Source organism: Haplochromis burtoni, unplaced genomic scaffold (genome assembly GCF_018398535.1).
Source record: "Haplochromis burtoni strain Fernald_Lab_line unplaced genomic scaffold, NCSU_Asbu1 Contig_396, whole genome shotgun sequence".
NCBI lineage: Eukaryota > Metazoa > Chordata > Actinopteri > Cichliformes > Cichlidae > Haplochromis > Haplochromis burtoni.
In genome coordinates, this window is record NW_024582757.1 from 315,462 (window position 1) to 340,795 (window position 25,334).

The window sequence follows — 25,334 nt, forward strand, 5'->3', positions numbered from 1 at the left end:
AATCCTTACGCTTCCCTATTTTTCCTGCTTCTGAGGACTAACTCGCCCCCTAATATATCCCACCGACTAACAGGTGGCATAATGAAGAGATAATCCGTGTTATTCACTTTACCTGTGAGTGCTCAAAATGTTATGTTTGATTGGTTTCAGCTGCTAAACTTTGTGCTAAGATTTCAGTCTGGGATCCTGGTTAACAATCATTAAGCAAACTTGCCATTTGCCCAGTTCCATTGTTTGTGGTATAAAGATATTCAGACCTGCTGACAGCAGCTGTTTGCCTTTGTAGCTTTCAACTTTATCAAAGAGCTGTTTATCCTCAGGCTTGTCAGAGGAGCTGCCTTCAGTCATACGAACCACATCAGGAGCTCTTTAATTGAAAGCTGTTCCCCTCTAAAGCCCCAATCACTGTGTCCACCTGTTGAACTGTGACGTATCAGGTAACCACGCAGTAGTTTTGATTGTGGGGTGCTGGGGGTTGAACTTCGACCCTGGAAAGTTTGATTTAACGCTTCGATGGAGAGGAGATTGTTTACTCCTCAGGTTCTCAGGTTCAGCCACTGCTGAACTTTAAAGTCTCAGGCGTGACTCGAATGTAACGTTCAGACCACATGAGTGAATGTCACTTGTCTGTGATGACTGTTTACATCACGATGTTCTGCGTAATAGACGATTGACAGTTCTAACACTTATTTTTAGGATATATCTGCATCTTGTGCATCATACAGAACAAAGTTTCCAAAATTGCATGAAATGTTTGCAATCTCTTCGTTCTTTTTCATTCTTCAACAGATTATAGAAACAGTGTGACTCTCGGTTCCTGTCTTACAGTGCAGCGTGTACACATTGTAAAAATAATTGTGTGCTTTTCAGCCACCTCGAGACTTCTGATTAATTAAAAGTTTTAATAAAGTGGCAAATCCAGCAAGCAAGTATAATTAGGCAAAAACAAACTACTTTATGAGTCCAGCTGAAATTGAGAGTGCCTCCGGTAATAAATCTCTCTGCACAGGAACACGGTGCACAGCTCCAATCAGGGGACGGGGGTCTGAAAACTGTGATAGATGTGTACAGCGGGCAGTTTGGGTCACGAGTTTCCATTTTTGCTTCTAAAAATGACCTGTTTGGCACGGTGTTATTACATGCACGAAAATAGGACCCAGATATAAAATATAAACTTGTGAGCTTTTGTCAATCACAACAAGAAATAGCAATGATGTATTGAGCTTGCAAACAGCTGGTTATTTGTAGTTTTTCTGTATCCAGTAGAAAAACAATATTTGATGAAGATACGTCCTTATATTGGCACTCTGTTAGCTCCGGTTTTAATGTTTTCCAGCTCCGGAGAAAAACGCCTGTTCTTAAGGTGCTAAAGCTTCACCAGCTCTTCTCTAACTCTGATTGGTGTTTGTTGCTGGGCAGATCAAGCACACTGTGTTTTTGTGCTGTTTATGTCATCATTGAAATGAGGTTGGCTCTTTACTGTTTCATATTCTTGTGCAGATTACTCTGAGGAGTCGGTGTGACTCTGTATATCGTAGTATTAATGATGGCGAAGATGGCGTTTTATCAGTCACACAGTAGTGACTGCACTTGTTCCACTTCCTCCTGCTCCTCTATTTCTGCTTTCATGTAGAAATTCCTCGCTGGAATCAACTTCCCAGAATAGCAAAGCAGCATCTGTCCCTGCTCGACACCAGGGGAGGCCTTGAGCAAGAGTCCGTCTGTCTGTTCCTAAAACCTCCTCGTTTTACTCCCCCCTCCCCGTGTTCTCGGGAGAGTTGGTCTGAAGGAATGACAGAGGTCACGACCTGATCCTGCAGCTTTCACTGCCGCCTCCTTCAAATTTCAGCCAGAGCAGAATTTAATTCCAGGCTGCAGTGCTGTTAATTCGTTAAGAGATGATAGATGTGCAGCCTCGTGGCTTTGTTATGCAACAGTATCCATCATCAGATCCTTTCAGATAAAGTAGGGGGTGGGTGGGGGCACCCCCAACCCCCCTTTTTTTTTTAACTGCTGAGCCTTCTGGAGATGTTGTGGGGTCAAACACAATGAAACATCTGTGATGGGAGGTTCCTGTGAGATAACCCTGATGACACACAGCACCATTCACCTCCTGTTACCTCTCTTCCTTTGACAAACCTGGTTTCTAGTTTGCTGCTCAGCCTAGTTTTAACCGCACAAGGGATTTCTTATCAGATCCTCTTCCAGAAAGTTTGAATAGGCAAATGCATCAGCCCCAGTTTATCAAGCATCAAGCACTGATTTTTGCAGTCCAGTGACCGGCAAGTTTACTTATTCAATAACGTAGAACACAATTGACACAAAACTAGTTGTATGGTTTTAACAAGTAAGATATACTTCATATTTTATGACTTTCACTTGTTAGGTGAATGTGTAAAGATCCCAGGAGGAGACACAAATCCCTGGAGTTTTCCTCCCCTCACCCACAACTGGTTGCAGCAGCCACTCCAGCCTGAGCCTGGTTCTGCAGGATGTTTCTTCCTATTGAAAGGGAGTTTTTCCTTCCCACTGTCACCAACTGCTTGCTCACAGAGGTTGTTTGTTGGTGTTTTTGCTGTGTTATCGGGTTTCTACCTTACAATACACAGCATTGTGAGGCAACTGTTGTCTCGTGAGAATTGTTTGGGGACAGGAAATGACTGGTTGGACTTTGTGTTGTGTTGTCCTCCACTGCTGTGAATCTTGTTAAAGTACTTATACACACTAAGTTCTGCATCGTATGCTTGTGCTCATCTACGCAGGTCTGCTTTCACACAGTGCTGCAGAGAAACATGCAAACACAACTTTTCAAAGTGACACAAGTGATGCAGCCTTAAAAAATAAAAGTTGGCCAGAATAAAATAACAAAATTCACTAGATTAGGGTTTATACAAATTATTTATGGATTCGTGTCAGTTTTGATGCAAAAAAAGGTAAAAATTTATCTTCACATGATTTATTTTGGCTGCCAATCAGTTCAGATGACAAAGATGGTCAATTTACTGTCATTTAAAACAAAGATGAACAGCAAATCGTCACATTTGAGAAGCTGGAGAAACTGAAACAAGTCTGTTACCAGCAGTTGCCTTCACTTTAACATGAACCAGTCAGATTATTCAGTTGTTGTGCTTTATTTGTAAATCTAGAAGTCTCTAAGGGGCTTTCTTAATCATCAGTGACGAAGATATTTAAGTTGCTTTTAAAATTCGATGAGTTCATCACAACAAGCTAAAGCGTCGCTATTTTCTGGGCTGTTCAGAGTGAGGAAAAGTCAGGACTGTCCGGACCGAGCGGAGAAACCAAAACATGCGGGCACAGCGAGTGCAGCTGCAGGTGTTTTCATTAGAGATGAGTCTACAGTTCCAAATCACAGACATATTGAAGCGTGATGTTCTGCAACCTTCAGGTCAATTATGTAACCAGAACACTTGTCCCGCCGGTGATGCAACGGCCTTATTTCATATCCTGATAGTGTGCTTAATCGCACTCTACTATAATTCTTTAAGTGGCTTTGAATGGATTTAATGGCTCTTGGACTCAATAGATACACTTTTCCTGGCAGTGCGAGGTACTTTACGTCTGCTGAATAACATCGTTTACTCATCCTGGGTTGTCTCATCCACAGGTGAACGTCTACGTGTTGGGAAGAACGTTTCTCGTTCTGGCCAGAGAACTTTGCATCAACGCTCCTGCTATAGGTATTTGTCCTCCACTTTACTCTGTTTACTGTGAGTCGTGTTATAAAAATGCTGAATCAGGTGTGTCATACCTTTCACATATTGTAAAAACCAGAAATGTTCACTATAGATTTAATAACAGGGAAAAGGAGCTGGAGGATGTCTGCTGGTAAATTATTAAAGAAGTTTAAATCCCCTCAAATGAAAAGCTGTATACACTCATTTATCCCTTCATGCAGTATACCTGTTGAACTTCTCTGTAGCGCATGGCAATCATAGCCAATCATATAACAGCAACTCGCTGCATTTATGTTAGGCAGCTCAGATTCACAGAATGGTCCAAACGTAGGAAAATGTCTAGATAGCAGCAGATCTCTGGGCAAAAATGCCTCGTTGATGTCAAAAAGTACGGCTAGACTTCTTCACGCTGATAGAAGGGCAACAGAAACTCAAATAACCACTCATTACAGCCAGGGAAGAGCATCTCTGGAGTACAACATGTCAAACCTTGTAGCATATGGACTTCACAGCAGCAGCAGACCACACCAGGTGTCACATCTGTGGGTTAAGAACTGGAAACTGAGGCTGTAATTCACACAGGCTCAACAAAATTAGACCATAGAAGGTCAGAAAAACGGCCCGGTCTGCTCAGGTTTGATTTGTGCTGCGACATTTGGATGGTAGAGTCGAAATTTGGTATAAAGAACATGAAAGCGGGGACTGATTTATATCAGCGGATCAGGCTGGCAGTGGTGTAATGTAATGAGAGGTTATCCTCGTGGGTGTGGAGCTGACAGCAACTGCATGACAACAACTGCTCAATATGGACCAAGCTCTGTGAGGAATGTTTGCACCAACTTTGTTGAATCTTTGCAGACATGCATGGAGAGGGTCCAGCCCAGAACTAGAAGATAAAGTGGCGAGTGTATATTACACCTTTCTGTAAAAATATTATTTGTCAAGTGGCCATAAGAGTGAGTTATTTCTTCACACTGTTGAAAGCTCCTCCAGAGATTGAAACTTCCAGAACTGGTGAAAAACTGTGACGAGGTGGTGGGCAGTCACACCAAAATGTTTTATTCTAATTTTTCTGTTCTCTGCACTTTGTTCAAATTATCTAATAAATAAAAATGGTCCTTGTTATTGTTTCTGAGAGCATCCTGTACTTTTTGTGAAGTACAGCATATTATTAGCCTATTAAACTCAAGAGTTTGACTTTTCTACATTTACAAAAACTCAAATGTGACCACCTTTGATTTTTGTAAGGCTGGTCTGGTCTGCAGCTACCTGGAAGATTATGAGCTCTGATGTCCTTAAATTGAACACGACGAGCCGTCCTGCCAAAGCAGAAGTGCATTAATATTAACTATAATGTACGAAATATTTTGGGAAACCGTCAAAGAAAATCGCTGGTTTAGGCTTTGCTTTCCTCGTGCATAGCTTTGCATTTCCATTATAGTGTTTTGCCAGCGTTAATGTAAGTGTGCTGTCTGTTAAATGCACTGTGCAGTTTATTTAGTAGGAAATGAATCCAAATCCTCACTTGGAAAAAGAGGCAGAACCCTTATCAGTCCTCAAATCTGTGCCTGCCAGACTCCATGCAAGTGAGGTAGAAACCTAATGTGTAGTTCCCACTTTAGTTACCAGAGGGCGCTGCTGCCCCTCAAATCCCCCACTCCCTCACCCAGATCCCATAAGATGTCACATGTGCGGCTTTCTCACATTATAACCTTTATATTTCGGCAGGTGTATAAGCATTCTTGTACAGAACACATCTGCTCATCAACAGCATCAAGCTGTTAACAGATAAATTGTATTTTACAAAAAGACAACGTTTCTGAGGCCGTCCTCTGAAGTGCAAAACGACTCTGTTCTTGACACGATTTCTACTTTTTTTTTTTTTTTTTTTCTGCATTAGAATCGAACACTACATAAAGTTTGCTCCTCAGGTGATATTGCTGCCTGGACTATAGTAACAACATTGTATATAGACTTGCAATTACACAATTTGAAGCAGACCCTACTTGTTCCAGTTCTGGAGCTCAGCTTGATTACATAACCACAGGTCACTGTATTAATGTTGTTCCTACAGCAGCCGCAGCCCTTGAAAAACACAAGCTTCTGAGCGAATAACGTTAAATCAGCATTTAAATAAAAAAATAACATTAAATTAAATAAGATAAAACAGCTCCGTCGCTTTTAAAATAGTCTCTTATAGAACTAACCAGGCCATTTAGTGTGACATTACTCAAGTGTCTTTTAATGCTACATTACTTTGAAGGTTGGGAGGCAGCGATAGACCTAATTTCCCATCAGCAGTCCAGAGCAGCTTATGCATAGAACACAAGCTCGGGGATCTGTCCTCCCTGTACTCCAGTCCCGTTGGTGCTGTCGGAGGAGCACTGGAACTGAAACGTGACCTTCCCGCACTGCACCTCCGTCATGCCCTCCTGGCCGAAGTAGCTCAGCTCATTCCCGTCCAGGACGGCGCTCACTGTGTAGAACGCGTCCTGCTCCACCTGAACGGGATGCTCGAACCACACCGGGAACGTGCTGCTCGAGCCGTCCGACACAAACTTTGTCAGGTTCTGCGCCAGGATCACCCCCTGTCTCTTGAGCTCGATTTTGACGCTGTACTCGGCTTTGCCGCCGCTCGACCCGTACAGGCCCAAACCGGCAATAAAGATCCGCTTGTCCACAGCAAACTGGATGCTGTCGCACCGGCCGCGGTAGCGCCACTGGTTGCTCCGGTAGGCCGAGGACTGGAAGCGGTGGCACCTCTGAGGAGCCAAGCCCTTCCTGGGATTCAGAGGGAAGTCTAGTTGGGGCTTTTTAGCCGCAGTGTACCACAGGAAGACATTGTGCGTCTCCTCCAGTGTCAGGATGTCCGACTGCGCAGCACCGTTTGCAAATTCGTCCAGGCTCATGGTGGGGATGCGCACCAAGAACAGCGCCTTACCCAGTACTTCTCTTTTGTTGCGAGTGGTTGGCCCCAAACCCTGTCTCTTGCATTCTGCCGTGGCCCAGTTCATGACCGCCTCAAACACCACCACTTCTTTGGTGTTGAGGGTCTCCCGCCGCAAGATGATGTCCAGCGTCTGCAGGTCGATCTCACAGAAGCCCTCCGAGCACAGCGCGAGCTCGGCCTGCGCGTCGATTACCTCCCAGCAGCGCTGCGTCAGCTCGGGCTCCTCAAACAGGCGGCTCTGAGAGAGCAGCACGCAGGCATTCTTGGCCTCCAGGCTGGTCTCCAGGAAGGTGACGCAGGCCTTGGCCAGTGCAGGGACGATGTACTTTTTGGCAGCATACAGGGTGGCCAGCACCGTGTCTGCCTCCAGGTCGATCTCATCGCTGTACAAGTACCTGGGAGAAAGAAAAGAGCCTTAAATGTACAGAAATCAGACTGGCTGACAGATGATATGCTGACTAAGAAGAAACAGCGATGAACACATTTAAGTGACTCTGGCTCCACATTTCTTCTTCTTCCTACTGTATCAAGAGACTCGGCAAACAAAAAAGGGAATTCTTTTCCTTCCCAAAGAAGATTATATAACACCATTATACATAATCCTACCGTTTTCCAGAAAGTCTGCAGAGCAACAATCTGTGCTACGCTTTTAGCCAGCGCTACTGAATGAGCAACAAAGGCATGTTATTTATAACTACTAGTGTGCATAAAGGCAAACTGTCAGGATGAGGAAAAGAAGGGGGGGGGAATGTTGCCAGTCGAACAAAGAGCGCTGAGAAAACCAGCAATTACAGAGCACCGCGCCGCTGCCACGGCTCTCTGGTGCTCCCAGCATTTTGGCATTCGCCTCTGCTTAGCTTTGGATGAGTAATAATATGCTTTGAAGTGACACTGACTGTGCTTGTCATCTCAGCTTCTGGTTGGCTGTGCGAAGGGATGGTGAGTGGCTTACTTCAGCAGAATTAGAAAAGCAGCAGGTTCCACATCTGGAATATGGATCTCAGACTCCTCCTCCGCCAGATCGCTGTAAAACATGGCACAGAAGACGGAGCTTCCCACGGCCAGCACGTACTGGGAGGGGAGGGGAGAGGAGGAGACGGATGCGTCAGAGAAACCAGAGGAGCTCGTCTTTCACAAGTTCAACACTAGAGCCGATATATTACCTTGCATTGTCCTCGGAGCTTGTATTTAAATTTAAAGCTCAAATATCAACATTAGTTAAGTTAGTGCGTAAGCTTCCCGTCTTTCTCTGGTTTGCAGCGATTTTTCCGAGATGCGCTCCTTACCTTGTGTGCGGGAAGCTTCTGCGAGGCCCCCAAGGGCCCGACAATGAAGTGGACATCAGCCATCAGCTCATTGTTAAACATCAAGGCGTTCCTAAAAACAGAGCAGGTTTCACAAGTAAGCCTCAACTATTGTATAACATAAAGTCCTCCCACACTGCTTTTGCCTAGAGACACTGGTTATTTTCATAGATTTAGGGAGGATGCAGGGAAAGAAAGAGGACTACCCTCTTATTGTTTTCTCACTTTATCCCTCAGCCTCGAAAATGTCAGCTCATTGGCATCTATGGAAAGTTCCCCAGAGTGCTTGGTGACATTTTTAAAATGTCTTGTTTTGGCAGATCAACAGTTCAAACTCAAGTGGGATTTGTTTACTGCCAGAATAAATTAAAGAGATTAAAGAACGGTAGGAGCAAATAAGTAAAACAAACAAAAAAAGCTCATGTTGGTTTAGATAGACGCTCCAACAGTAAATCAGTTTTCTAGAAACTTGAGGGAGTCAAAGTGTGCGCCAAAGTAAAAGTAAAGCGAGCATGAGCGATCCTCACAGCAGTGATTTTCGTGCACTTTGCTGCTGCCAGCTTCCGTGTTAATACACCGAGTCAAAGCGGCTGTCATTACTCTAACAGCGACTCTTTCGCACTGCGATCCCTGTGACCGGGCTTTTTGCGCACAGATTAGGCGGATAATTGTCCTCTGTGTTTCTGGAGTTACCTCTCTCGGAGCGTGGGGTGGCTGCACTGCCAGCTGGGTGGGTCTACGTTGTTGTTGTTGATGTTTTGCTGGGTGGTCGGGGTGGTCGCCGCGCTCCCTCCGCCGCCGGCGCTGCTCCCGCTGGCCTGGCACACCTGCAGCTCCTTGGTCTTCTCCGCGTCAGCCACCGTAGTGCCGTTGGCCAGATTGGTGTTGTTGGTGTTGTTAGCGGGGTACAACTCCGCAGCCATCTTCTTCTCCTTCTCCTGCTGCTTTTTCTTGCTCGACAGGGACAGAGTCAGGATCTCATAACATAGCGGCAGCCGGCCCGGCAGCTTGGTTACCTTCTTGGACTTTTTCAGTGTTTCTGGAAGTAGCAGCAAATAAGTCAAACACCTCATGATCCGGCCATGATGGAGCAACCTGCAGTCTGCCGTTGGCATCTGCACGAGCAGCCGATCTTCTGGGTTTTTTCCTCCTCCCTCTCTCTCGCTGTCTCTTTAATACCCGGTGCAATAAACTGCTGTCGGGCTCGACATGAAGCTTGTCGCTGCGGTGGATTGAGTGTTTTTCTTTTTTTCCCCCTTTCCTGTGCGGTCCGGTTCCTACAACGCCGGTTTCAAACGGCACCGACAGCGAAGTTTACGCGACAGCATCTAAATATCCTCCCAGGCCCACTGCTGTCCGTTTCCACATCCACTCGCAACTTTCGACCTCAAACACTTGTTTTTTTTCCCCGTTCCTCGGCGGTCAGCTCATCCTCTCCGAGCGCACAAATGTCCGCGAAGCTTCGCTTGTTTTCTCCCTTTTCCAGCGAGTGGGTAATCCGGATAGTCGCAGCTGGTAGTCAAGTCCAGCCTATTTTATTCCCACCCCGCCTCTGCGTTAATCCTCACGCACATTTCTCTCCCGATTTGTTTTCCCCCTTTTTCTCCGAATCGGCTGTAGACCGACACGAAGCCAGCTACGATGTTCCGCTGCTGCCGAGGTAAATAATCATTTGTCGGGAGTTTTTAAGCTCCGCTCGGTTTTTTTCGCCCCCCCCCCCTCTCTCTCTCATTTTTTTTTTTTTACTCCTCCCCGCCTCCCCCTCCTCCTTATTTTTGGTCGTGCTCTCCTTGAACGCCCAGGGCCCGCCGAGGACCAATAACAATCACGCACCGCGCTGACGTGAGGCCAAAGAGGCCCCTCCCTCACTAGCTCCGCAGAGTGCGTCACAGGACAGACGCTCTGATCTCTCCTCCTCAGAGGAGGAGCAGGGCTGGAGTGAAAGACAATACACACCAGGGGGACAACACAAGTAACCCCCCCAACCCCCCACCTATGCAGACACACACTTCTGTTTAGGACGACCCCTACAGATGTGCCTTTGTGTTCCCGTGTGGTTAATAAGTGTGACTTAAAATTTGTTTGATGCCATTGGAGTCACTCTGTGGCAGTCCTGGGACTTTCGTCTTTGTTTTTGTGAGTTTGTGCGCTTTTTTTTTGTTGTTGTTGTCAGTTTTGCATCCCATTTCTTTGGTTGTTTTCTCTCTGTGGTCATTTTTTGTCTGAAGATCATGCATTAAACCTGTAGGCTGACAAGTTGTTTGTTCCTCTGCACAGTTAACAAGAATTGCTCCTCATAGGACAGTGGTCAGATTTTAGATTAACTTGCTTTAGTGTTGTGCAGTACTGCAGATTTTGGTGTTGATCCTATACAGAGTAAATGCAGGGCCAGTATTGCTGATACTTTTAACTCATAAAGGCAGTTTATGTAGGGGAGAGCGGCGTGTCATGATTAATGAGATGAATCATCATCAATTGGCAAATTCTGAACACATTTTAATGACCGCTGAGTCCGTAGAGTATCAGAATGTAGTACAGTAGTACATTTAGTTAAATTTTCATTTCTAAAAAATATTTATTTTACACAATTCAGTGGGCTACACACTGAACTCAGAGGATAGAAACAAGGTATCGATCCTACCTCGCTGGTAATGATCTGATACCAATACAGCCTTGCTATCAGTGCTATTGATACCCGCATCATTCACATATTGTTCATTTCACAAACACTTCTTTTGTCCTCGTTGTTCAATTTCTTCCAAATTTTTAAGGATACACTTCAAACTATTCCACATATGCCAGATATGGCACGTTTATGGCTAACAGCTCTTTGGGAAACACCTTGTTGGTGCAAAAATACTATTTTTATGCCTGTCAAACTGACAGTGATAACAGTGACTGTATTATCTGTATTTCTTTTTTTAGTAATTGCTTAATTAATTCTGTTTAGTTACATTAATAACATTGTAAGTACAGTGATAAATAAAACCATTACTTACCCTGCATCAGTGTTTATTCAGTTATCCTTTTCTGACAAAATCAAGCAGTAAGTAATTAAAAACTAATGCACGAAGGCAACAACGATGATGAAATGTATTTAAACGTTCGTCAACAAAAGGAAACGAGATGAAAATATTGTAGATGAGATCTAATTAGAACTAATGAAGTTGTGTAGGTAGGCGGGATGGGTTTGGAAGTGTTCCAATCAGAAGTAATAACCTTGTGCAGTAAGGTTAGTCGCGCACATTTGATCTGGCCCCCGGGAAACGGTACAATTAGCTTCCATCCTCCCCGTTTCTCATGAAAATGAGGCAAAATGTCAGCGTTTCAGAGGAAAAGAACGGTGCACACGTTTCACATTTGATTTCAAGGAAAAAACTTTAACACTTTATATATTAGTCAACTGACTCAACTTTAGTTTTAGTCTACTATAGTCAACTAAAACAAAAAAATTAGATGCCTAAATTATGCCTACAACAAAATCAAAATTAACAGTGCCTTGCAGTATATCAATATAAAGTATCTAACAAACTAGTATAAATGTAACAGTATTAGCAAAACTTTCTGTTTGTTTGCTACATTGTAAATTCCTAAAAGCTGCTTTTACTTGACGTCTAATTCTGGTCATTTGTGAAGTAAGTGATCAAACCAACAGCACGATATCATGTACGGCGATTTAGCTTCAGTGGAGTTGAAGACCAGAAAATGATTTATGAAATTTTATTAGGCTTTAGGTCGCACTGTAGTGCTGCCGTCTTGTACTGCCGTTCATCAATCACACAGAAGGATTTATTAGAGAGATGGAGTCCTGTACCCAGAGTAACACAAACTAGAATAGAGAGCCATTGCAGTTTTGGGGGTTGAGGGAAGGGTGCAGCTTCCCCATGACTGAATGATAACACTTTAATGCTATTCATGAAGCCCTGCTCCCACATTTGATTGAAAGGAGCAAGTTCGCGGCCCTTCTCTGGGGGTGGTCGAAGTAATTTGGGGGAATAGAGGCGAGGCAGGTTGAGGTAAAGTGGCTACACAAAAAAGGTAAACTACAGCACTCCATCACAGAAAGACTCCTGGGCTGTTTGAGCATCACAGATTGATTATATTCAACGGTGAAAGAGGATTTGGGCTGTTTGTTTTTTTTTTCTTAAACAACCTATTTTAACAGCCTGGTTTTGAGTTTACAGACACAGAGTAAAAAGTTGGAGCAGTGATGGCCAGCTCTGCACACGTATCATTACACGGTGCAGAGGGGGGAAGGGATCAGCCTGGATCTTATTACCAGCTGGCTCTACCAGCTTTCCACTGGGCTGCTCTTTAAACAGAGCCTCTGACTTCAAAAGGTATTTGACTCCACTATCACAGTCGGGGCACAAAACTCGACTTTTAGTCTTCAGGCTACAGTGGGAACCGGATTCCTCCTCATTTGAGTTTTAAACTGGATTTCAGAGCATGGTAAAATCATTTTTCACAATAAAAAGCGACTAAAGGCAAACGGGCCACCTGCCAGGCAGTTTCATGGTAAAAGCAGGTGGTCGTGATGTTTTTAAAAAGTATTTCGCATAAAGTTTATGACATACAAAACTGTACAAGTCTCTCAGAGACAGAAGAAGCGAGCAGAAAGTTTAAGGAGTGAGCTTGCGATTGGATGATTGCCCATCCAAATCCTTTCGCCAGCTGAGAAAATGTGGATGGAGTCGCTGAATGAGAAACAGGCTGCTTCGAGGTGCACTCAAGCTAAATGCTAATCCTCCAGTTCTCCAGTGGAGCTAATTAGCAGCCAGCAGTCAGAAACTGGTTTTAGTGGGAAGCTCACAGGTGGTAGTAAGTTGAGATCTGGATGTGTTTCAGGCTGGATTTTGGTCATTTTTTTTCCCATTTCTTTTTTTTTTTTTTTTTTTCTTTTGGCCTAAGAGAGGAAAAGTGTACTCGCTCTGGCATTTTGGTCTGTTTACTGTTCACACAAACCAGGGCTTGTAAACAAAAATCCATGGGCACACGAGCAGCAGTTTATTGGACAGAGCTCTGGCTAAAGTGCCATCAGGAGAGGCCTCTGGCTCCATGGTTGGAGAGAAGCTGAATTAAACTTGAGCACAGTGACCTTGAATTTCCCACAGTTTATCTTCTCCAATCAGTCAAACACGAAACAAATGTTAAATAGGATACTTACACTCATAAACTGTGTAGCGTGCTGCAGTTGCTTTAGATTACATACAGGAGCTGCTCATTCCTCAGAAAGGTGATGGGCAGTATCATCAAATCACCTTTGAAAAATAGCAGCTGAGGTATCAACAACAACAATGATGTCAGGTTAGGAGGCAAAGGTGAAGGGCATCATAGATGACGATGAAGCATGAAACAGGATGGTGGCATCTCCTCACAGAGCTGCGCATGATCATCAGGCATGAGCACATTTAGTTCACAACCTTCAAAATTAGCTCCTTGACGTCAAACAGTCAAACAACCCTGAAGTCTTTTGTGCGTTCTACCCAGTGTGAGAAAAAGTCTTCACTTTGATTGGCCTACAGCTTCAGATTAGGCTCATCTAAAATATTCACTTCAGTTCAATTTTAGTTTTATTAATATAGCTTCAAATCACAGCAAAAATCACCTCAAGGGGCTTTATAAAGGCCGTATCAAAAAGAATCTTTTTCAAACGGTTATATATTTTTAAAGTGGTGCACACAGAAGCTTGAAATGAATTTAAAATAAATGTCTGAATGTCAAGTTTTACTGTTAGCTGTGTTGTAAGGTAACCGCCCTGCATAATACAGAGAAAATCCCACCAATCAGATGACACCTTATGAACAAGCACTTGGCGACAGTGAGAAGGAAAAACTCCCTTCTAACAGGAATAAGCCTCCAGGAGAACCAGGCGCAGGGAGGGGCGGCCATCTGCCATGACCATCTGAGGGGGGAGGGAGACAGGACGAGAGACACACTGTGGAAGAGAGTCAGAGATTATAAATAATGAATGAATGTATGGGGTGTATAAACAAAATGAATCACAAAAAGGAAACGTTTTGTTCACTAACAGAATATCGTTTTTCGTTTCACTGTAAAAATCAGAAATTATAGTAGAAACAAGAACTTTCTGTCATTTTAATTGTTTATCTATGTTTTTACTTTGGCATATTATGAATGGAGATGAGGGCATAGAAAACCTGAATGGTTCCTTGATGCTATACTATGAACTGTGGATGTATAGCGTCCACAGTGTTGCATTATTATGTTGACTTTGAGAACTCGGCTGTACCAAAGAAAAGTACAGTGGGGGGAGTACAGTGGCATTGTTGTACATTTTTAAGGCTGTCCTTGTGATTAACTTGGGGGAAAAAAAAACAATCTTTCCTTTTGCCACCAGACCCGTGCCTTTATATTCCCCGTTTTGCCCAAATGCTGGAATTTGGCGATAAGACCCGCGAGGTCTCCATGACGGCGCTGCGTCTGGTGCAGAGGATGAAGAGGGACTGGATGCACACGGGGCGAAGGCCGTCGGGACTCTGTGGAGCAGGTAACTACAAGCTGAAGCAGCACTGGGTATCTTCTTCAATTCGCAGGAGGGGTGCTGGTAGCAGCCCCGAGGCTCTGAGCAGCGGGACTGAAAATCTGAGGAAAGAAAGTGATTAATGCTCTCTGCTGGAAAGTCAAGGTGCCCTTAATCAAGATGCTTTAACCTCAGTTTCTCAGAGAGCCGATCAGTGACCGGAACGCTTTGTTACATGTTTTAGTGCAGTACAAGAGGCTCATTCTCTCTGACAGGGAATAATAAAAGAAATTTTAATTTTGCCACATTTTCCTGGTGACTTGATCAGTGTGATAAGGAAGTGAATGTAAGCAGATGCACTCATGGGGCAGCTATAGATCAGTGTAAGAAGGGCTGCATGCACCTTCAGAGCTCTAACACAAGGATGTATCTGACTGCTATATTTTGACAGAAAGCAGTGGTTCCCAGGTTCACACTGTGCATGCTTACACTACTAATTATGACTAATTTTTACCATGAGATTTGTTCCGTGCACTTAAGCCCTCCTGGCCTTTGATGCTTGGAGGCTCACACACAAACAGTTTATTTCTCTCGCTGTCTGGGTTATCGTGTTATCACGACATGATTCCCAGGTTAGGCAGCCTGAGCTGAAAGATGCCTGTCAGCACGAGTTGTTTCATAGAAACTTGTCTTCCTGCCAGCTTTAGTGGTTCTCAGCATTTTTTCTAAATGCTGAGAACGTCTCTGTATAAGCTTTACGTCTTAGCATCCCACTCTTCCAACTACATGAAGACTTTTGGTTGCAAACGCGATACCTGTCTGTTAACTCCCCAAAGAGAGCTGTAAAACCTGTCCAGAGTGATGTGTTTGGAAAGTGTCAAATCTTCCCACAGCGCTTTTAACATATTAGAAGGTTTTTGGTAGTGTCTAACACGATAACTCAAAAGGTTTTGAATGAATTCTCATAAAGCTTTGTAGGGGTGTAGAGTGGGGTCATGTTACCAACCCATTAACATATGGCTCACATCCACCAACATCTTCCAGGTCAACCTTTTAAAATTCGATCCCAAAATGTTTTATATCTATAAAGTATTGTTAAGAGAAGCAGAATGAGCTGCCTGTATAGTTATTAATATACTGTAGTATAATATTATCTAATAAGGTTATTCATGTCTAGTTATTTACAAATCAATAGCTATTACCCATGAAAAGTAAATCTGTCATGTTGCCTTTATCTGATTTTTACTGCACTACAAACTTCTTAAGGTATGTTTTTAAAAAACAAAGAAAAATAAATGAATATATACAAATTACAATAGTCTTCCCTTAAAAGTAAATACTGCCCAGAGAGTTAGTGCAGGTTTGTGCTCTCTGACTGCTTCTTGTTTTATTTGCACTTGTTTCATTTCAGCTTAATGTGAGAGTCTTTGCTGTCGTTTGCGTTCGAGCTGGTTTCTCCTCTCTCTGCTCTTGATGTTACTGTCGGTGTACTCGTCACACGTGAGTAGTGGAGGAGATTTGACGCTGGTGACAAAGGATAACAGTTGTGTTAGTGCACTGGGATGAAAACCTCCGAAGAAGTGTGAGCTCCAACAGTACAGACGAAAAGTGGGAGATAAAGAGAGCTCTGTTGTTGGAGCTCTGTTGCCTGAAGCATGAAGAACGTGTTGTTGTAGCAGGAGGGAAATGCCTCCAACTTCTGAGTCTTTGCTGTTGGCTAACTCTGCGCTAGTCTACTTCTCCCCTTAGCAGCTGCTGCACTCCTGCTGACATGCAGCACAGTACACAGAGCAATGTAGACCTGAAGTGCGTCGATCCGCTCTGGATACCCCATCTAGCTTTTGAGGCACTATTGGACTGATACCTGGTCCAAATATCAGAACGGTGCTGGACAGTTAATAAATGATACATGATTCAGTTACTTTTCTAAGTTCACAAAGTCATTTCAGTTAGTTTTAAGTTTTTAAAAGTCCAGTTTTTATCTTTCAGCTCTAAATGCTGATGGGGGTAGTGTAATCACCCCGCCGGGTGTGGACACGATAACTTGGTCGAGTCTTGGTGACCCTGACCTCAAGGTCAAGGTTAGAGGTCAGGTTTTCTGAAAACTCTAAGTTTCAATGGAGCTTGAAAAGAAAAGCAACTGAACCTCTTTAAGTTCATGAAGATGTTTCACGCCTTATCTGAGAAGCTTCTGGAGTTGATTGCAATGACTCAAGTGCAAAGTCACCGATGATTTTCAGATTGACACCATAGGTGCAGTCTTATAAAATGAGAACATTACATTATATTAACCAAAGACGAGCATCGTTTATTCACGGGTGCTGCACGCTAGCAGTCAGCTGCACCTCTCGCAGTGTTTGCAGCCTTGCTGAGTGTTCCTACTGTGGATCTTTTGGTCACCTGCCAGTGAAACCTGTGGGAAAGCCGATCCTGCCAGCACCTGTCTAAGCTGGCTGCAGCGTGTGAGGTTTTTGATTTCCCACCAGGTACGTCATCGTCTTTACGGGACTTTGGTGGTGCAGTTTATATTAAACAGCTGAACTCAAAGGCCTTCCTTCCTTATTGTGTTGTGATTGCTACAAAGCCCAGTACATTGAGGCTTTGTGCATTACCTGCTAAGACGTCCTGAAATCGAATCGCCGCCTTCTGCTGCTCCCTGCATGTTTACTCCCATGGTTTCAGTTTTCATCTTTCTCTGTTACTCTGCTGGATTACCTTAATATTTAATTACTCATCATAAATCTTTGAGAAGGAAGCACTCGAATGGAAGAAGGAAAAGTTTGTTCCTAAATATGATGCAAATATCACTGTTGATGGTTTTAAACATATGCAAAAAAAAAGTTTGTGCCAGGAGAGACGAGTTTATAAGTTGCTTCTTGTGATTTCAAGGGCAAAGGGCTTGTGAATGCGAAGCGACGAATGTATTCAGCAAGGAAAACTTGCAAATCTGAAGTCGTGTGGTTTTTAAGGTAATGGCGATGAAAAATGTTTGAGAAAGTCCTCAGCGGAGCTAAAAAGCCACCACTTCACTCCTCAAGGCTGTTAGAAGTGTGCATGTGGAAGTGGAAGCACGCATCTATCTTTTAACAGGCTCTTGAGCGAGGCAAGTCTAATGACAGTTACATAACTGTTCCCCTTCAAGGCTCACACTGCAATTCATTGCATAATATTAGCGTTGTTGTTTCTCCTTTTTTTTAAAATGTGGGGGTGGATTTGTTGGCTCTGAGGTGCCCCCGTCTTGTTGGCTCCTCTTCACTGTTTAAGGTGCACATCTAAAAGTGCCTAAAACCATAAGCGCATAACTTTTTTTTTTATTTTTTTTTAGTGTTTAGTCACATCTCGGCCTTTTCTCTAATCATACACGGACACACGTTTTGTTATTGCTTCTGTGCAGATTCTGGTTAAATCTCATCCCTGTGTGTGTTTGTTTGTTTGTTTCCAGCCCTTCTTGTAGCTGCTCGTCTACATGACTTTCGGCGCACTGTCAAAGAAATAGTCAACATCGTCAAAGTGTGCGAATCCACGCTGAGAAAAAGGTGGGCGATCAAAGTTTGTGATTTGGTAGAAAATCCCGGCTGTGGAGCCTCGAAGTTTATGGGATTTCTCTGTTTTTGCCAAAATGAGCAGCAGAAGTTCCTTCTTTAAAAGTTCTGCTGGTCCAGATGATCAGCCCAGATGTTTAGTTGGATCTTAATTACCTAACTTATTTTTTGCCTTGTAACGCCACTTTGCGTTAGACTGACAGAGTTTGAGGACACGCCGACCAGCCAGCTCACCATCGAGGAGTTCATGAAGGTGGATCTGGACCAAGAGTGTGACCCGCCCTGCTACACAGCCGGACTAAAGAAGAAGAAAGTCCAGCAGGTGTTTTTCCACACAAACCTCAGCCTTCAATTCACCCCAATTAATGTGCCATAGCATTAGAAACGCACATGCGCATCAATTCTGATCAACTCAATTACTCATGAAATGACCCATTCATCCCTCCACAGGGAATATTAAAATTTCATCCTTTATTATCTTGATGGTGACATACAGCCCTCAGGCTTTCCCCAATAATGGATGAAGGGTATTAACCTCTAAACTAACAGCATCAGTGTTGTCGGTGTCCTCACACTTTGTGGGCTCTGTAAAAGGCCATCGAGCTCTTTTTAAGGCATTGTCCCACATACTTGTTGCTTTAACAGAAAACAGGAGACATGCCTGATGATTTAGGGGTGAGTGCGTGTAGAATATATCTGGTGCCTAATTTTCAGGTCTTAAATTCCATATAGCTTCTGTACTTCAGTAGTTTTGGGGGTTTTTTTGAGTGGGTTTTTTTCCCCACTCACCATTATTTGTTTTGAGAGTAAAAAGTATTTCACAATAAAAGTTTTACTTTGCTTTATTCCTTCTAGTATTCTAAAGGGATTTTGCACAACAAAAAATGGACTGACCTGCAAGCAGAGCTAATGAAACTTGAGCTAACTGCATGCGACTCCCATTCATCATACATGGCGTGATGATTACTCATTGCAGAGCTTAACGTCTTCATTTTTCTGTCTAATGCCAGCCTTCAAGAGGAATCACCTCACTCTTGGGACATTTCCACAGCGTGACGTCTGGCCAGCCTGCCATTTAATTAAATACAATGTGATTGTAAGGCTGGAAAATGTTACTTTAAAAAAGGCCGATGAAATGAAGTTAACATGTGAAGGTGTCGTATTGGGCTCATGATTGAAGACGACCAGCTCGTTAATCAGAGATGAAAAAGGCTTTATTACTTGAAAGGCTGTTACTGCATTAACCCAGGTTCAGGTGACACTTCGTACTAGGATTTATCATAAGCATGATTGGAAAAATGAAATCTGAGTATTCTCCATGTCAATATTGTTGATGTTTGATGAATGCGGTGGCGATTTCTGTTAAAAATTAGATATCATTAAAAAGAGTCGTTGCTTTCTGGAGAGGTTTACAGCAGTTTGTTCATTCTTGGCCACAAAAACTGTAAACTGTAGCCTGACAGCAGCAAATTCTCAAGATCTTGAGTTTTTCTTTGCGGAAACTGACAGATGGGCTTCAGAGAGTCGGAGCGTACTTGTTTTTCACCCGGCTTTAACAAACAAAAGCTGTGAGATGTGGCCAAAAGTTAAAAAGTGGTAATTTTTTTTACTGATCTGACTTTACTGGTGGAGCTTTTGCCCAGTAATGAGCTGACCTTTCTCATGCCATAATGTAAAAAAGAGGAAACATTGGAGTTAATGTAAAAGCTTTGTGAAAGTACTCACAGAGTGCTGTTCTTTAGTCGAGTCTCACACCAGCAACATCAAATCAAACTCACGCACGTTATACACCGGGGAGGAAAAAGCACTCTGAGAGCAAAGGGTGCTGCCGTTAACCACCCCAGAGCCCTCGTGTTATAACCTTCTTTTATTCTAAGAGGTTTTATTCAGCGATCGTTTCACCCTGTAGCCACTATTAGAGAGGAAGCTACTTTCATTGTCTCATCCAAACCCTCTCTTTTCTCTCCCTCGCTGTAGCTGGAGATTGAGATCAAGAAAAAAATGGATGACGTCGAAGGTATGAATGTCTCGTCGCTGTCTGTTTGCCACCACACACACAAAGTCCTGGCTTAAGTTTCTTTTATTTTGTCAAGTTTTCAGAAAAGTTTGTGTGTTAAAGATGGACATTTGTTTTCTTGGAAGTGTTTGTTGACCTCGACTAAAAGCAGATCAGTGTTGGATGTGGTTAAAGCAAAGAAAACATAAATAGAGGACATGATTTAGGCTCCGTACAACTTGTAATTAGCCTTGCATTATGTTGCACTGCTAACATATTGTGCTGTAATTATGGGACTATGAGAAATATAATTGAATGGGTTAGCCTAGAAAGCCCTAGAGGATCACGCAATCTAAGTCTTTATGGAAGAGTTCCTTTGACATTGTTTTACACCGTCAACAGGTGAAATTCAGGAATACCAGGAAGAAATAGATGCAGAGCTGGAGAGCAGCAGACCCAAACTGAGAGGAGTGTACGCTGCCTATGCTAAGGGAGGTGAGTGATTTCAGAAGTCCTTCTCATGTCCTCAGCTGTTTATGTGCTGGGGTAAACAAGACCTTGCTCTGCTCCACGCAGGGTTGTCTGGAGGTTTGGGAGGTTTTTAGTGGTGGACCTTTCAGTGACTGAACACTGCTGCTTGCTTATGTTGGCTAATGCATTTATTTTGCAGCAGCACTGTATGTATGGAGTGTTTTTTAAAAGCCTAAGAAGCCAGACAGTGTGACCAACTAAAGTCTGATTTGCTGTCCATATTCTTCCGAGGTTGTACTCTGGTATGTCAGGAGACAGGTTTGCTCTGGAGCTTTGGCTCTGTGGTTAAAAAATGCAAATCCCAATTTTCACAGGGACAGTTTGAATTTGACCTCTAAGGAAATATCTTAATAGGAAATAATATCTTATACTGCTGGAAAGCCTTAAACGGTGCCACATTTGTAAGTAAAATCCATTGTTCAGCAAGGTTGAGTATGTGGGTTGTGACCATGAAACACTTGCCAAACCGTTTATTCTGCTATTTGTTGGGTTTGTTTGTTGGATTGGATGATTGAAGTCCGAAGAAACGAGACATACGGGCGTTTAACAAGCTGGGACCTCAGTAGCATGTGGAGGAACCGTACACTGCCACAGCAGCCTGGTACCACCTGATCATACTGGTCAGCAGCTGTGAGTGTAGCATTGTTACAACAAAGAAATAACTGAGCAGACACAAATGTCTTTTCTTTCTGTGCTACGTTTATTTATATTTATGTTCCCGCTCATAACTTGTTACCATTCTATAAGTTTATTTAGTTCTTTATTGGCGTCTCATTGTTGAATGATGGTGAGCAAACCACAGTGGATTTATTGCCAGGGGCCCTAGTTAAAGAGGGTTTTATTTATTTATTTATTTATTTATTTATTTATTTATTTATTTATTTATTTATTTATTCATTCATTCATTCATATTATATTCTTTGTATAGACCTTAAACTCATGTTTAAGGTGCATGAGTTAAGTTTGTGGTGTAGTATTAAGGTTAAACGTGATATTTGAGTGACGCAGGCCTGAAAAGTCAACTATGAAGGCACTACATTCTGTATTGAAGATAAAACCATTAACCTTGGATTATAATAAAATAACCATTTAAAAAATGGCACCATGACCGGTCTGGAGCTAAGGATAGAAAAGCTGTCTCTCGGCATTTTGTCTGTTAAACAGTGTTTCAGGTTTAGCTGCTAGTGCGGCTACCGATTTGCAAGCGAACATCTCGTAGCGTGAATTCTGAACACCGAGCCGACGTGTCAGCGAGTGAATGCAGCAGCAATAATAGAAGCTGCTGCTGATTTGGTTGAGTGGGACGCCCAAATCCAGATATCAGAGGGGAAACACCGCTGCGTTAATGCGGGATGACGCTTTTATTTGTCTTTCTGTCGCTCACTCGGGCAGGACGAGAACTCTGAGCTGCTGTTTGTGAAAGGCACACACAGGCCCACCCAGGAAAAATAAGACACAGCAGACTGCACTCCCTGTTGCTCTCACCCTTTATCTCTTTCTACCTTTGGCTCTTTATCTCAGCCTCAGTCTGTCTTTCTTCCTCGCACACAAACAAGCCCCGGTATCCCTCTGTTTCTACGCAGTGGGGGGGTCGCAGGTCTGTCACTGATTTCAGGCATGTTGTTCTTCCAGCTGCCGTGACGCTTTCAAATCCGGCAGCAGTTCGTTTCTTCTCAGACCGAGTTGATTTCCCGATTTGAGGTCTCGAGCCTGTGAGGGGACATTTTAATTATGGCTGATTAAAGGACACATTTTAATTAGGTAGCAGGACAGCCACAACTATGATCCCAATTACTTTGTCAGAATATGAATATTTATCACCATTCCATTTTCTGCGACTCGGGAAGCCGAATAAATTCCCTGCACTTGTGGGATTTTAGATCAGTATCTTGACCCTTTAACTGCTGTGGCTGCTTTCAGTGTGCTGGAAAATGTGGGTTTGTTTTTTTCCACTAAATTATGTTTAATTTGAAAACTCTAACTATGGTGTACAATTATGCAGTCTTATTAATCTTCAGGGAATACTCAGGAGTTACGAACTACATAAAATGAAGCAAAGTAAAAGTGGGAATTTTTTCAAGGACAGATGTTTTTTTTATTGTGAGTCTGAGAATTAAACAAGTCACCTGCCGGTTATTATAGCATTATAACTGCATCCCTATATGCTGTTAAGCTGACACACATGAATGGTTGTTTCAGTCGCCTTGTCCAGACACGTTTGTGTGTTTACATTTTAATAAACATGGTGACAAAAGTTAAAAGCTTTCAGCGTGTTGTTTATGGTCCAGTTATCTAAATAGCTTAGCATAAAGACTTTGCACACAAAGTCGTAAATGAATGACACATCGCCACGTTTGTCCTGCTCCACAGATTTGGAAAATGATGACGAAAACAACATTCTCTCCATGTCATCGAAGCTGGTGGACGACGAGGAACCAGAAGACGAAGATGAGCTTCGAGCTGTGGCCAAGCACTTTGGCAAAGACCTTAACGAGCTCACACTGGAGGCTCTGATAAAACTGGAGCAGAAGAGACCAGAAGACGAGGAGGGGAACCAGGAGCAAGAGGACGACGGGGACTTCCCACAGAGAAAAGCCCCATCGCTGGCGTTCCTCCTGGGATCGATGCCCTCATCAGCCACACTGGGCCTCTCAGAGTCCATCAGCAGCTGTGTCACAGACGAGAAGGAGAACAGTAAGTACAAGTTATTTATCAGCTTGGAATAGCTCCATCCTTTTTCTTTATTTATTTGCAACATCGGACATGAGATTATTGCTGATTTCTGTTATAATCTCATTTGTTTGTCGTGTCAAGTTTCGTATGCGACCAACATTTTAGATTTATTTTCTTTAACCTTATTTGTTCCTGCCTTGTTACACTGCATTTAATGTGCCATAAAAATGATCCAAGACAAGTAGAAGCTTAATAAACCCTGACTGTGCAAACAGTAGTTTAAAAAGCAATTTGAAGACGGCGGTGCGTTTAAGACGAGACGTCAGGCGTTATATCGTCTGCCTCAGCAAACGTCTTTATAAAAGCAGGTGTACCCTTGAGAATGATCTGATTCCGAGTGCTGCAGTGATATCATTCATCCTTGACTGTGTCTCGTACGTTCAGTATCACCATAATAATCCATAATCATGTTAAAGGATGCTCTCTCAGGTTTAATTGCAGTAATTAACTGGGCTCTATGAATGAAATAGGCTGTGCTGTGTTTGAAATGTCTCCTGTTCTGCGTTACCTTTTCTTTTCGAATGTGTGGGAGGATGTGTTTGCTATATGTCTGAACCCTCGAGGACACTGGAGATCAAAAATGTTCATGTTGTTGTAGTGTTTTGTTTATTTGAGGGACTTTGAACCATTTCTCTCCAGAAACGACATTTAAACATGTTTATTTGGATAATTTTGCACTCCCGATTTTCATTTTTGAGCCATGCCTGTTATTTTTTTTTCTTTCTTATTTGTTTTTTTTTGTTTTTTTTGAAGTGATATTGAGCCAAGTTAGTCTCCTGGTCTTTTCTGACACTTCTAGTCATCATCTGCATTGTCACAGTCTGGCTGAGCCAGACTGTATGGAGTGAGGAAGGGGACCCAAGTGCAGACACGCAAAGCGATAACTTTTAACAGAAAGCGATATACTTATAGTGGATGATCAATAAGTATAAAACAAAAGACAAAATCAATGACAACGCTAAACTGAGAAGAAACTAGAAAGTAACATGAAAAAACCCTAAACATGGAAAACCTGACAAGACTACGTGAATACCTGGAAACATGACGTGAACTTAGCAGACGACCTGAACACGAATGACTGGAAACACACAGACTAAATGCAAACATGAGGTGATCAGAGGAAGTGGAAACACCCGGGGAAACGGCTGATAAGAATGAACATAACGACGCCACCGGGGGGGGGGAGTAAAACTGAACACAGGAACACAAGACCTCTTCAAAATAAAACAGGAAACATAATGACAAGACAACAAGAACTTGACAACACAAGACACGCAGACATGAAGCACATGAAGGTGAGGGAGACTTAACACAGGGGTTGAATACACAAGGGGGATCTAATAACAAAGAATTATAATGGCAACCTAGGCATAATAGAAATGAACGTAGAAAACCTAAAGGACATAAAAATAAAGCATGTGTACTCCAAACTGAACTTTTTGTCGGTGACACGAACACTTTTCCACCTTTAGTTCAGCATGAATACTTGAATCTGTTGCTGAAATAATTTCAGCCAGTTTATTTTTTATTTTTATAAAACTTGTCTGTGTTATAAAGTCTTTCACATGTAAAAGCCTGGTTCTGCTGGAGGTCTCTTCCTGTTAAAAGGGAGTTTTTCCTTCCCACTCTTGCCAAAGTGCTTCTTCAAAGAGGATCATTTGATTGTTGGGGTTTTTCTCTCGATCATTGCAGCGTCTTTATTTTACAATATAAACCTCGTTGCAACTGTTGTTGTGATCTAATGCTATATAAATAAAATTAAATAGAATTAAAACTAAACTACTCGAGTGTTCTCCAGTATTCATGAAAAAAGAGCCAACAGATCATACATCTGATTACACCCTCAGTCAATTTGACTTATTAACAGTTTCAAAAATAAACCATTACAGGAATCCATCATACATTGTGTGTAATTACTTAATTACACGAGTAGGATGCACTGCACCCCCACCCCTTCTTAGCTGGGTGCACAGAGGTGTTGATGGATGCAGTGTAATGGTGCCATGATGCTGCATCTGTTCTGATGTAAAAGCCTGTTTTTACAGCTCTGAATGGGAGGACGGGGGAGTCATGAGAGGCTAAGAGTGGAAGGTGAAGTG

General features: G+C 42.9%; 2 protein-coding genes across 3 annotated transcripts in view; one reads left to right on the plus strand and one right to left on the minus strand.

Moving 5' to 3' along the window:
- The window catches only part of LOC102302709 (transcription factor IIIB 90 kDa subunit), a 124,267-nt gene that overhangs the window by 22,395 nt on the left and 76,538 nt on the right, over nt 1-25,334 (plus strand). For both annotated transcript variants that reach the window (XM_014340700.2, XM_042212863.1), the window contains exons 6-12: nt 3,626-3,698; nt 14,311-14,460; nt 17,876-17,969; nt 18,171-18,297; nt 19,953-19,992; nt 20,374-20,466; nt 22,873-23,196. In XM_014340700.2, coding sequence (XP_014196186.1) covers nt 3,626-3,698; nt 14,311-14,460; nt 17,876-17,969; nt 18,171-18,297; nt 19,953-19,992; nt 20,374-20,466; nt 22,873-23,196 — 901 coding nt within the window. The remainder of the gene's footprint in view (nt 1-3,625; nt 3,699-14,310; nt 14,461-17,875; nt 17,970-18,170; nt 18,298-19,952; nt 19,993-20,373; nt 20,467-22,872; nt 23,197-25,334) is intronic.
- On the minus strand, nt 4,911-9,650 carry LOC102302004 (BTB/POZ domain-containing protein 6-B). Its single transcript, XM_005944202.2, has 4 exons — nt 8,643-9,650; nt 7,932-8,022; nt 7,598-7,716; nt 4,911-7,040 (listed from the first exon to the last, which is right to left on the minus strand). The coding sequence occupies exons 1-4, from the start codon at nt 9,062-9,064 to the stop codon at nt 6,008-6,010; spliced, it is 1,665 nt and encodes a 554-aa protein (XP_005944264.1). The 5' UTR covers nt 9,065-9,650; the 3' UTR covers nt 4,911-6,007.